General features: G+C 34.6%; 1 protein-coding gene across 4 annotated transcripts in view; it reads right to left on the bottom strand.

Annotated features, from left to right (window-relative positions):
* DPP10 (dipeptidyl peptidase like 10) overlaps window positions 1-14,174 on the bottom strand; it is a 1,526,588-nt gene that overhangs the window by 59,464 nt on the left and 1,452,950 nt on the right. For all 4 annotated transcript variants that reach the window (XM_051849637.3, XM_051849636.3, XM_051849638.3 and 1 more), the window contains exons 12-13: window positions 13,371-13,409; window positions 5,774-5,881 (exon numbers count right to left, since the gene is read on the bottom strand). In XM_051849637.3, the coding sequence (XP_051705597.1) occupies window positions 5,774-5,881; window positions 13,371-13,409 (147 nt within the window). The remainder of the gene's footprint in view (window positions 1-5,773; window positions 5,882-13,370; window positions 13,410-14,174) is intronic.

The raw sequence follows: 14,174 nt of genomic DNA, 5'->3' as shown, positions 1-14,174 counted from the left end.
TTGTCACTAAATTAAGCATTGAAACTAATGGTTATAGAAGTACCTTTAAGTATTTAGTGAACTAAATATTCATCTTGTAAAGAATTGTTTTTCAAGATTATTTAGCTTTGTGGAGAAAAGGTACTTTTAAGCAAAAGTTTAAAATTTAATTTAAACTCTAAGTATGTAATTCAGTGTTTTACATAAAATTACAATTATGTTTAAAGGAATGAGATTGGAAGAAAACACTTAAGTTATTTTTATTTTTGTTTTTATTTTTTGAAATTACTTTAACAAGAAAGAACTTCAGTAAATGAGAAAAAAAGAACATTAAAGTGTTTGTAATGAGAACCATCATTCTCTGTAATGAAAATAGCCTGAAACAACAATTCTGTAACTCAGGTTCTAATGATTTTTACCTACTCACTGATTGTGTGAGACAGTAAAATGTTTACAAAAATTTACACATTTCATTTATCAAGGTACTTAAACAAATACACATTTGCTGAGTAAATCAGGAAGTTCTCTCACACGACTAAGCATGAAGTACCGCGAAGGTGGTATTCCTGACTGACTATGGGCTTCCCAGCCTCACAGGTCCATCATTTTAATGTCTGATTGTAACATACCAAGGAAAAGAGGAGGGGTGCAAGGATTCTTATGTTGGCAGGCATTGCTTCTTTGATTGTGAATTAGTATGCTATTTTTGAAGAGCCAATTTAGCACTCTGCATTAAAACCTTAAAATGTAAACATATGCTTATGCTTTGCCTAGTTATCTTTTAACATCTGGAAATGTGTTTTTGGGAAAAGTCCCAAATAGAATAGTAACGTTTATGTATTAGTGTTTATCTCTGCATCCCCTGTTATATCAAAAACCAGAGTATAGCTGGCTGGTAGTATGTTAATCCTTGCCTGCGGTGGCAGCATCCCATAAGGGTGCCAGTTCTAGTCTCAGCTGCTCCTCTTCCAATCCAGCTCTCTGCTATGGCCTGGGAAAACAATGGAAGATGGCCCAAGTTCTTGGGTCCCTGCATCCACGTGAGAGACCTGGAAGAAGCTCCTGGCTCTTGGCTTCAGATAGGCACGGGTCTAGCTGTTGTGGCCATTTGGGGAATGAACAGCAGACAGAAGACCTTTCTCTCTGTCTCTCCCTGTCACTGCCTGTAACTCTACCTCTCAAATAAATAAATAAAAATCATTAAAAAAAAACAGAAATAATTTTAACAATGAATAAAATTGGAACATTTAAATATGGCATCAAAAACCTATTGATAGTATGCTGAGCAGATATTAAAGTCACATAAGAAAAATATGAAATGTAAATATTATGAGTAAAGTTGAATGACATGAGAAAATGCCTATAGGTTATTTACATGTTGTCACTACACATTATGACTGTAATCTATAAGGGAATGTACACTTTTTAGTGTAAAAAGGAATTGGAAATATATGCAACAATGGATTAAAGGTATGAGAATATGGGGTGCTGAGTTTGTGAATAATTTTATATAATCTTTATTCAGTTTATTTCTTTTAGAAGAATATATATATGGGAGTACCTTAAACATTTGTAATTAGAAGATCTGCACATTCATCTTAGGTATCTGGGATTGATGTCTAGCTCTAGCTCCTGACTCCAGCTTCCTGCTAATGCCGCCCCTGGGAGGCAACAGTAATTAGGTCCCTGCCACCCAATTGGAAAAACTGGATTAAGTTCTAATCTCACCGCTTTAGCCTGGCCCAATCTCAAAGCTTTAGCCTGGCTACTGAGGTCATGTAAGTAGTAGACTAGTGTATGGGACCCCTCCCCTCCCCTCCCCTCCCCTCCCCTCCCCTCCCCTCCCCTCCCTTCCCCTCCCCTCTCCTCTCTCTCTGGCTATCTGTCTCTATGCCTTTAAAATAAAATAAGTATTTTTGGCGCAAAAATTTGAAATCCATACTTTTTTTACATAATATGTAATTTCCACAAACTTCTTTTATCTCCCACCTTATATTCATAAGGCAGTTATAAGCAATTCATAAAATAGCTCTTTGTCAGCTATTACTAAGTTGAATCAAAGGAATTCAAGCTATTTCCTAAAGTAATATGTGTATGTGATTTTGTTTTTTATGTCTCAACTTAGATGTAAGTTTTATCTATCCAAGCACTGCTCTGATTCATTAACAAAGTCGATTAATGTCAGTTCATTGCCAAAATATCCATAAGAAATCACACAATCATGTTCATTTCTCAGTGAGGCAAACCAGAAATTCCCTAGAGCAACCAGAGTAGAGAAAAATGTTTTCTACTTCAATGAAAGCTTTATTATAGTCTCCATATAGAAGAGGAACAAAGTGGACACATCTGCTCTCTGAAGTTTCCCTTCTAAACATTTCAGGGGTAAAAATGAATCAGGGGGCAGGTGAGGTTGGTTTGATTGAGATAAAGGAGCTACTCTTCTTCCCAAGGCTTAGAAATACATCACTGTTAGTTGCATAAATATCTCATTCCTACCTGCCAACATCACAACCTCATCCAATACCACAAATGCATTAAAATTACATGTGCATGTACGTACTTGACAGGCAGACAGACAGACAGACTGGGAGAATGCTCCCATCAGCTGGTTCATTCCTCAATTGGCCTTTGGGGTGAGACTGAGGCTAAGAGCCAGGAACTCAATTCAGGTCTCCCACATGGGTGGCAGGAACTCTGTCACTTCAGCCATCACCTCTGCCTCCTGGGGTCAGTATTAGAAGGAAGCTGGAGTCAGGATGGACACGAGGTACTGAACCCAGGTACTCCAATATGGGACATGAGCGTCTTAACCAGTGCCTTAACTGCCTAGTCAATCCCACAGCCCCACACTTTTAAAAAGACACCATTTTTTTCTAATATGTTGAGTAGTGTTTTTTTTTCCTCTTTTGAATTCTATATATAAAGAAAGAAGTGTTGTACAACTTTTGTTATTTTTGGATTTTATAAGTATTCACAATATGAACATAATCTTAGGTTTAAAAATTTAATAACATGACATGGTCACAAGTTTGAAAACTGTGATTTTGGGGGAGCTAAAGTATTTTCTTAGCATTTATGATAAAGTTTGTTCTTAATTAGCAAAAGGTGGGCCTATGTTGTGGCATAGCATATGGGTGCTGGTTCCAGTCCTGGCTACTCCACTTCGGATCCAGCTCTCTGCTATGGATCAGAAGCAGTAGGGGATGGCCCAAGTGCCTGGGCCACTGCACCCACACAGGAGACCTGGAAGAAGTTCCTTGCTCTTGGCTTCAGGTTGGTCCACCCCCTCTCATTGGGGACATTTGGGGAAGAAACCAGAGGGTAGAAAATCTCTCTTTCACTCTTTCTCTGCCTCTCTCTCTCTTTTGAAATAAATAAAATAAATCTTTAAAAAATTAGCAAAATAATCACATGAAACAATTAACTAGTGAAGTGTCTCAATTTACATAAAATGAAAATATCCCTTTAAAATCCTACCTACCTGATACAATCATTTGAATAACTTGATACAGAAATCCAAAATTTTATTCATATATAATTGCCTAAGTTTATTTAGAGCTTTAGAGCATAAATTGGATCATACATTAGTGTGTAAACTGTTTTTCTACATTAATGATATGCTAGGAAACTTGATCTACATTTCCACTGTGGAAAATATATATATATTCCAAATTATTTATTTCAGCTTTGATTAAAATTAAAGTTAAAATTGTGACAATTATTTTAACAGCATATATCTTGGTTGAGATTTAAATTTTAAACTATTGATGCAAGATTTCAATAATTCAAAGTGTTAAGCACCCAATACAATATGTGGAAACCACTGAGGTAATCGTTTGAGAATATGTACAAGACTTTCAGGTTCCAAGAATGTGAAAACTAATGATTGGTTAAGGCTCTTCTGTTGCATTAAAATTCACTCTATTTTATGGTTATGAAATGATTTTTGGCTAGTTTGAAAAACTCTCATAAATATTCTAATTCTGATACAATTATTTATCATTATATAACCTTTTCTTGTGAGATTAGTTTTTTTTTATTATTTTATGCTTTATTGTTTATGAAACTTTACTGTTGGGAATTAAATTCAAATCATATTTAAAAAAATGATTGTTGGGGTTGCTATTAGGCAAAGCAATTAACAAAGGCCTACATATCACATCAGAGTATCTGTGTTTGAGTTCTGGGTCCTTCTCCCTATTCCAGATTTCTGATAATGCAACCCTTGAGAGAAATCATGTGAGTCCTTGTAAGCAACATGGAGATCCAAATGGATTTCTGATATTGTGGCTTGTGTCTAATCCATCTAATCCAGCCCTAGGGATTGCCGGCATTTAGGAAGTAAATCATCCAATAGAAGAGCAGTTTATCTGTCTCTCTCTGCCTTTAAATTAATGAAAATAAATCTTTGTATATCCATTGATCTTTTTATAGTTAAATAAAATCACATGGACCATTAACATTCTTTTGATATTACAAGAAAGAAATATTTCCCTTCCTTTTATCACAAAGTCCTTAAAAGTATAATGCAGACTCTTTGCCTTTGTTATTACATAAACACTCTATTTTATCCTGCTTTAAAAAAAAAAAAAAAAAAAAAAAAAAAAAAAAAAAAACCTGGATGGTAGTCAGCGTCGTGGCTCACTTGGTTAATCCTCTGCTTGCAACGCCGGCATCCCATATGGGTGCTGGGTTCTAGTCCCAGTTGCTCCTCTTCTAGTCCAGCTCTCTGCTGTGGCCCAGGAGGGCAGTGGAGAATGGCCCAAGTGCTTGTGCCCCTGCACCCGCATAGGAGACCAGGAGGAAGCACCTGGCTCCTGGCTTCATATCGGCATAGCTCTGACCATGGAGGCCATTTAGGGGGTGAACCAACAGAAGGAAGGCCTTTCTCTCTGTCTTTCTCACTGTCTAACTCTATTTGTCAAATAAGTAAAAAAAAATAAAAATAAAAAAAAATAAAAACCTGGATTGATGTTTGTTCTGTGAGTGTTCCATGATTTAGTCAACCATAAAATTTTTGATGGATATTTAAGTTGCTTTGAGTATTCATAACTATTACAACACCTTGAGATACTACTTGTACAAAATAAGTAACATGCATTTGTTGGTAAAACCTCTTATCTAGGGTGTCCCCAGGTCCTTGAAAGTTGGGTGTTTTTCATTTACTAAATGTATTTTGAGGTGCTCAGTTCATCTCTCACATGTGTGGCTCACTAAACCTTATAACTGTTGAGACATTTTTGTAGAAAGGTATAGCTTAGTGATTGGCACTGTAACCAAATGAGTTAAGGCACCATCTGCAGAGCTGGTATCCCTTTTGGGTGATGATTTGAGACCTGGCTGTTCCACTTCCAATCTAGCTCTCTGCTAATGTGCCTGGAAAAGAATGGAAGATGTCCCAAGAGCTTGGGCTCCTTCACCCACATGGGACACCCAAAAGAAGCTCCTGGCTTCCACCTGGTCCAGCCCTGGCCATTGTAGCCATTTGGGGAGTGAACCAGTGGATGGAACACAACACTCATTCTCTCTCTCTCTCTCTCTCTTTTTCACCCTCTGCAATTCTGACTTTCAAATAAATGAAATCTTAAAAGAGAGAGATAGAGAGAAAGGTACAAAGGTACAGTTAAGGCGATGGACAAGGGTGCTCTTTCTACATTGTCTGTGATCTCGATAGATGTAACAGAGATTCACAGATGTTAAATATAGGCTCAGAATGCAATGGGAAATAACCCTTTAGGAACATGATAAAAATGAAATCAAACCACAGGAAAAAAAAATAAATAACAGCACTTACCTGCACAAGGAACATGGCTATGTGGTGAAATTCTCCACGGCCCCCTTGTTTAACAGGAACAGTCATAAAGAATTTGCTACCATCTCTGGAAAACACAGGCTCCTCATTCTAAAATATAGAAAGACATATAACAATCTCAACATGCTGTCAACTACTGCTAAGTGATATGTGAGTTGTACCAAGTACAATTTGAAATTAGTTTTAAAGTGGTCATATTACTCATAAAATCGATGTATCATAGTATTTTTTAAATTAATGTAATGCTACACTGCAAGTATGTATGTGTTTACACAGTGGGAAGGATGCAGAAGTTTCATGCATAGTGTATAACAATGTTTTACAATTAGAGTAAAGATCCCTTTAAATTGGCTCAAAAAACAACTTTCATGTCTTTACACAAGACTGTGTTGAGTTGAGGAAAAGCTGATGCCTGTGCCAGTTATCAAAATTATTTTTAATTAAATTGCATAATATATATTGAATATATTTTGTCAGTAATTCTAATTACTTGAAGATTTATTACTGAGGAAGTATATATAAGTTTGTTGAAATTTAAAAAGTTAAAGCCCATGAAATTGAAAGATATCTATAGAAAATTATATCATTCAGATTTCCCATCTTTACTACGCAACTTTACCTACACACCAGCACAAATGCCTGCAAGTGTGAATCCTCATTTGGTGATTTTTACTGAAATTCTAGTGGCACATTAAGTCAATAGGAATATTTATGAAAATTGAATGATGAAAGCCATACATGCAGATTTCTTTCTCTTGTTTCAGGGGAAATATTGAGAAAAATTGATTTAAATTGACAAAACACTGAGTACCAACCTGATTGATTAATGAATATGACTGCATGACTATATGATATAAAGAAAGGCTTTGATATGGTTTTTACTGTAAATCTTTCAAACACCTTTCCAGTATTTTAGAAGTCCTGGCCCTCTGCATGCTCATTTCTTGTTTCTCTCTCTCCCCTGCTTCCTCACTGGGCTTCTGCTTCCTACATGCTGTGGATCCAGAGCCTTTGCTACTTATATTTCCTTTATTTGGCAATTCCTTCTCTCTGATTCACTTTTCTGCTCTAATGTCACTTTACCAATGAATATTTCCTGATTACCTAACAAAGTTTAATAACAAAGCTAGATTATGCAACTCCATCTGATATCCTTTTTTTTTTTTTTTTTTTTTTTTTTTTTTTTTTTTTTTTACTTCATTCTATTCTATCTATTATACTTAACTCCCTCAGGGTATGTTTTGTATATTTAGGTGTTTGTACGTGTGTTCCCTTTCAATTAGTATAGAGTTAGTAATTCAGTTCATTACATCTCCTGCTGGCTGGGGTATCTCTCTTGCTTTGTTGGACAAGTGGGGTTTCTTCCACCTGAAACAATCTACCTGTCATCCTTTTTGTACTAAGTCTAAGTAGATTTTACTCATTTCCATAAAGCATAAGACATTCCAAAATTTCCCTGGTTAGGGGATCTCTCCTAATTAAGGAATTTCTCCTCATTATTCCAAAATGTATCCTGTATTCAACTCTATCATGACATTGAATGCATTTATTATATTGATCTATTAATTTGCTGGTTTTTTACTAGGCATCTAATAATTAAAATAAATTTTCAATATCATCACTTTAGCTCTATTACTCTAGACACAATTGATGCCCAGTTCATAACTGCTGAATAGATGAGTCCATATATATATCAGCAAAAATATTTGACAAACATATCACTCTACCAAATTTCCTCCAACATATAGTATCTGCCCTTACTTGCTGTTCTACTATGCAGAAAAGATTTCCCATTGAGTTTGAATTTTATTTTAATTTTTAAGAATATAATTAAGAGGTCAGTGCTGTGATACAGTGGGTTAAGCCGCAATATGCACTGCTGGCATTCCATATGGGCACTGATTCATGTCTCTGTTGCTCCACTTCCAATCCAGCTCCCTATTAACGGTCTGGGAAAAGCAGTGGAAGGTGGCCCAAGTACTTGGGTTCCTACAACCCAAGTGAAAGGCCCAGAGGAAAGTTTGGCTCCTGGCTTTGGCTTGGCCCAGTCACAGCTGTTGCAACAATCTGGGCAGTAAACCAACAGATAGAAGATTGATACCTCCCTTCCTCTTTCCACCTATGAGTCTGACTTTCAAATAAATAAATTTTAAAAGAAATGTTTCCAGCTTTTCTCCATTTAATATGCTTCTGGTTGTTGTTTTGTCATATACTTTCATTATTGTGCTTAAGCATTTTACTTGTATAACAAATTTCCTTCTATAGCCAATTAAGGTATTTATCATGAAAAGATATTGAATTATATCAAATGATTTTTCTGCATCAATTGAGATGATCATATGATTTTTACTCCTCAGTTTGTTAATGTAATGTATCACATTTATTAATTTGTATATGTTGAACCATCCCTGCATTCCTCAGATGAATCCCATTTGGTCTAGATGGGTGATCTTTTTGATTTGTCATTGTATTCAGTTAGCTAATATATTGTTAAGGACTTTTGCATCTCTGCTCATCAGCAATATTAGCCTATAGTACTCTTTACTTTGTAGTATCTTTTTCTGATTTTGGAATTAAGGTGATATGGAACAAGCAAAGGATGTAATCTAACCATTAACTATTCAATATAGTACTGGGAGTTTTCGTCAGAGTCATTAGATAAGAAAACAAATCAAAGGGATACAAATGGAAAGGAGGAAGTCAAATTACCCCTATTTGAATATGACATGATGAATTCATAAGAGCTTCACAGATTTGCAGAAAATAAATCTTCATGAAAAACCAATAGCATTTCTATGCACAAACAATGTCATAGCTGAGAAATAAGTTATAAAATCAGTCCCATTCACAATGATTACAAAAATATTTAAATACTTTGGGGTAAATTTAATTAAAATGTGCAAGATCTCTATAATGAATATTAAAAAACATTAAAGATAAAAAAGAAGAAGAAACAAAAAATGGAAAAATCTTCCATGTTCATAAATTGGAAGAACTAACACCACTAAAGTGTTTGTGCTAACCAAAATAATTTACAGAGTTAATCTGATCCCCAAAATCCCTGAAAATTATATGGAAACACAAGAGATCCTAAATAGAAAAAGCAACATTTAACAACAAAAACAAAGCCAGAGGCATCACAATACCAGGATTTAAGACATATTACAAGGTATTAATAATTAAAACAACTTGGTACTGGCACAAAAATAAACATGTAGATCAATGGAAGAGATTCAAAACCCTCCCAAATTAATCCGTGCATCTACAACCAACTAATGTTTGACAAATGAGCTAAAATCACTACCTGGAGAAAGTAAAGTCTCTTCAACAAACGCTGTTGGGAAACTGGACCTCTGAATACGGAAGTAAGAAACAAAACCCCTAACCCTATAACCTTACATCTTACTAAAAAGTCAATTCACAGCGGATCTAGGATCTAAACCTATGACCTGAAATTACTAGAGGAAAACACAGGGAAAATGTTACAAGACATTGGCATTGACAAACACTTCTTGGATAAGACCCCAGAAACACCGGCGATTAAAGCCAAAATACCCAAATGGGATTACATCAAGCTAAAGGTACTTCCGTACAGCAAAGGAAACACTCAATGAAGTAAAGAGATTTCAGACAGAATAGGAGAAACCATTTGCAAACTATGTTTCTGGTAAAGGATTAATATTCAGAATACATAAGGAGCTCAAGGAACTCAACAAAATAAAACAAATTTGTTAAGAAATAGGCAAAGTACATAAACAGGTATTTTTCAAAGAATGAAATACAAATGGCCAATAGACACATGGAAAATTGCTCAGGATCACTAGCTATCAAGGAAATGCAAATAAAAAGCACAATAAAATTTTACCTTACCCTAATTAGAATGGCTATCATCCAGAAATCAAAAAGCAACATATGTTGGTGAGGATGTGAAGTAAAAGGTACTCTTATACACTGTTGGTGGAATGCCAACTAGTATAACCATTATGGAAGACAGCATGGAGGTTCCTTAAAAATCTAAACAACGATGAACCATATGACCCAGCTATCCCATTTCTGGGAATTTACCAAAAGGGAATGAAATTAGCATATGAAAGAGTTATTTGTACTCCCATGTTTATAACAGCTCAATTCACAATAGCCAAGATACAATATCAACCCAGATGTCCATTAATAGATGACTGGATAAAGAAAATGTCATATGCATACACAATGAATTATTAGCCATAAAAAAGAATGAAATCCTGTCTTTTGCAACAAAATGGGTACAACTGGAAACCATTGTTCTTAGTGAGTTAAACCAGTCACAAAAATACAAATATCATGTTTTCTTTGATTTATGATAGCCAATAAATACAGTACAAAAAAGTGTCATGAATATGAGCAAAATTTACATCTTGAGATTTCATGATCATTTACAGCACTTAACTCTACTCCAGTGGGACAGGGGACTTTTTCTTTTCTACTTGTTAAATTCTTTTTTTAGTAGAGGATTATTCCTGTGTCCATAAATTAAATTTTAAGTATGTTATGTCAAAAATTGGAAGAAAACAAAGAAAGAGAGGAAAAAGGAGATAGAATAGGAAGAGAGGGTTGGAAGCATCATTATCATTCATTAAGAACACGAAATCTCTTTTCTTTATACAAACATTTTTTAAAAAGTTTAAAATCTTATACTACTTGATAATATCCAGCAGTGAACATTCAACTCCATAAAGGTAAAACCAGTTTCACTGTCACGTTTATCTCCTTGAAATGTCACTGTCTATGATACAGTTGGTACTGAACTTGTGATATTGAGCTATTCTGTGACTACCTATATTATGTGCTATTCACACAAATGTAAATTGCTTGAAAGGTAGACCAAAAAGCTCACTTCTTTCTGCCCTTCTTATGATCCGGAAAGTGGCTTTATGATATTAAATTTATGTATTAAATTTCTGTTTATGGTATAAATTTGCTACTTCTCATCATTGTTACCATGTTCATCTCATAAATTTCATCCAGTTTGAACTTTGACAACATTTTATAAAGATTCTGAAGAAAAATTAACTAGGGTAAACTATTAACTGTAGTTTTTACTTAGTAATTGATAACTAGCAGCTTTGTTTTAAAAAGTTTCTCTTAAATATCCGTAAGTTTGGTATTTAAGATTTAGGGTAATCTCAAAAGAGCATGCATTATACTGATGTATGTTATACACTAATGAAAGCCCTGGCAATAAAAATGATAGACAACTAGGTTTAATAATGCAGGACAATTCAGAGTACAAAATACCCATATGTCATTGCTTTTATTTTCAGTATTTAATTTTGTGAAAATCCATTATTAGCTGTAAAATCAAAGCTTTTTTCTAATTATTTTACATGATGAGAAAGATAAAAATTGTTCATATTTATATTAGTGTCTCTGTACACATATATATTTATGCACATTTATATATATATATTTATTTATTTATCTAGGTCTTGTTATACATGTTCATACCAACAAGGAGTTAGTATCATTACTGCCTTTTTTCCTTTTTTATTCATTCATCAAAGGCATGCCTCCTTATATACCAGATTTTACATTAATCATTTAGATTACAATGAGGAGCAAAAAATGGATATTCTTGCTGATACTGTATCTTAGAGAAAGTCAGAAGTAATTCTTGAAATGTCACACAATGATTGCACTTGACTTTAGGACAGCTTTTACTGAGGAATCAGATTTAGTCAAGGTGGTTGGAGGGGGTGATTTTGGTGTTTGGAGGGGATGATTTCTAGAGTAGGTTATTTAACCTGAGGTTGCAACATGAACAGACTTCAAATGAGAAAGAAGTTGACACAATTCTGTTCAGAAGTAAGGACTATTGCGACTTGAATGGAGAAAGCAGCAGTAAGGATGATATGATACAGAGTTAGAAAAACATTCAAATTAACATGATTTGGATCATTTAAGATGTGAGTCTTTATATGAATGGCAGAAGCAAGACACAGAAATTGTTCTGAGTTGTGGAAGTGAGAATATAACAATAAACGTGATGACAATCAAATGCATATTTCAAAGAGGTCACTCAGGCAGAATGCAGCATACAGAATGGATGGACAGATACCTGAGAAGATAAATTTGACAGTAGAAAGGATAGTCTCTTTAACAAATGGTGTTGGGAAAATTGGATCTCTTCATGCAGAAGTATGAAATAAGACCCCTACTTCACACCCTATACAAAATTCTACTCAACATGAATCAAGGATCTAAACCTAAGGCCTGAAACCATCAAATTACTAGAAGAAATGGGAAATGCTGCAAGACATGGGCGTTGGCAAACTTCTTGGAACATTAAAAGCCTATGATTATAAAGTAAATTAAAATGTTATTGCAAAAGTTAAAGAGAAAGAAAGGAAGGGGGGAGTGAGATGAAGTGTCTCTATACTCTAAGAATTCTAGCTATGAACTACTTGTAATCTGTTTCCCTATATTAACAAAAATAATTATTTTAAAGTTTGTCAGTTAAGAAGGAACTGCAGTACCTCTAATTTGAAGCAAGATGGTTTTTGTGTACTGGAGTAAAGTAAACTGACTTGATTTTGAAAGCAAAATCAAATAACCTAATGATGAATTATATGCAGATAAAAATCAGAAAAAATTCAAGGATGATTAGGATAATGGTTTAAAAGCTGCATGGCTTGGCTCCTTGGATCCTATTATAAAAAGAAATAAGGCTGACTAAAAGAGAAATATGTTAGCCTGGATCTGAGGAACATGTAAACCATCTTGCAGATTTAGGAGGGGTTGACAAATAAGAATATGGATGCTTCTGAGCTCATCATACAAGTGCCCAGGGTTATAAATTTGGTGTTCTTACTACATGGTGGTGAATAAAACATAGATGTGAATGTCACTTAGGGAGAAAATACAAAATAAGGAGGACTCTATAGAACAAACAAAACCCCTGAACACACCCAAACAAAACAAAATATGTGACATTGTAAAAAGCAGTCATGGAATAAATAGTACAATGGATTCAGACATAGTTGTAGTCGATTAACTTCTTTTGGTTCCTCTGAATTCTTAATATGAGAACATTTGGTGGATTTTTTTTTTATCTGTCATGGTCATATTTATTCCAGGTCTACTTATGTGACAAACTGACCAGTAGACAGGTAAGGAAAAAGATGCTCATCTGAAATATTCTCCACGTGGTTATTTATGTGGAGGTTTGGTCAATTTTAAGGGCAATTGAACCATGCAGGTGGTTTCTAGTTTTAATGAATTGCATTCTTTCCTACTTCATTGACACAAAAATTTACTTATATGAATGACCTTAATATAGTTCTTGGTAGTACTTCTTCAACTTATGTCCTGTTAAAACAAAAAATAACAACAAACAAAATAAAGAAAAACAGAAGTAACCTGCTCACAAATGATATCACAGAAAGCCGAAGTTATAAATATGGTAATGGAAAAAGATTATTTTGTCATTCCCAGCAAAGATTTAAAGTCTTGTAACTACAATTACTTCTGAAAATTATTAAATAAATTAGAGAATAGGATGAGTACAAAGGCCAACATGTGACAGAAACAAACAGTACTTTACCTGTTTAGAGAGCCACGTATCTGATGTCATCTCATATTTCTGAAAGAAAATAATTAACTCTATGAAGCATCTAAAGACCAAAACAAGCACAGATCAAAGCTCCCTTTTGCCTCTTATCTTCAGACATTTCCCCACTGCCTTCCGCTGGTGAAATACCATAAGTGATCTCATTGATCCCTTTGTCATTCTTGATGTAAACTGAAAGAAGGTGTCCTAGAGAATTGGGATTATATGATAATTTAGTTATAAACTGTTTCTTTGCTGAACTTCGGAATGCCAGCAGTTTGTCACCAGGAAAGGGAGATCATTTGGCAGCTCTGGTTACCTCATTCCAACTACTTTGAACCAACAGATGCTGTCTCTTTTCACCTCTAGGCACCATCAGGAAGCAGAATTATTCAGTCATTCAAAGGGACTGGGCGAACAGCCAGTAATAAAATTAAAAAGTGGACATCCTTTCAATACTCAATACCCTCTTAATCATAGCCATCGTTCCTTATCAGCAGTGCTTCACTGTAGGAAAACGCCATGTTCTCTGAAACAGTCTGGCAGCTAATCAGCACCAAAATCATAACGAAACAAGCAATATTAGACTGATTTAATCTCAAGTAAATATACAAAGATAACATAAGTTACACTAATGCTGCTTCCATGGAATGATATGAAATGTCTTATAGTTTTCTGAAAGAAATGATTCTAAAACAAGAGTATTCAAATTAAGAAAGCTAAATAACAGTACGTTATATAATTTCCTGTATGCAAAGGAACATACTTCAAAATGCTCATAGTAATAAGGTATGTATA

This window comes from Oryctolagus cuniculus, chromosome 3, assembly GCF_051225735.1.
Source record: "Oryctolagus cuniculus isolate XC-2025 breed Fujian yellow rabbit chromosome 3, ASM5122573v1, whole genome shotgun sequence".
NCBI lineage: Eukaryota > Metazoa > Chordata > Mammalia > Lagomorpha > Leporidae > Oryctolagus > Oryctolagus cuniculus.
This window is presented reverse-complemented; position numbering and strand designations above follow the sequence as displayed.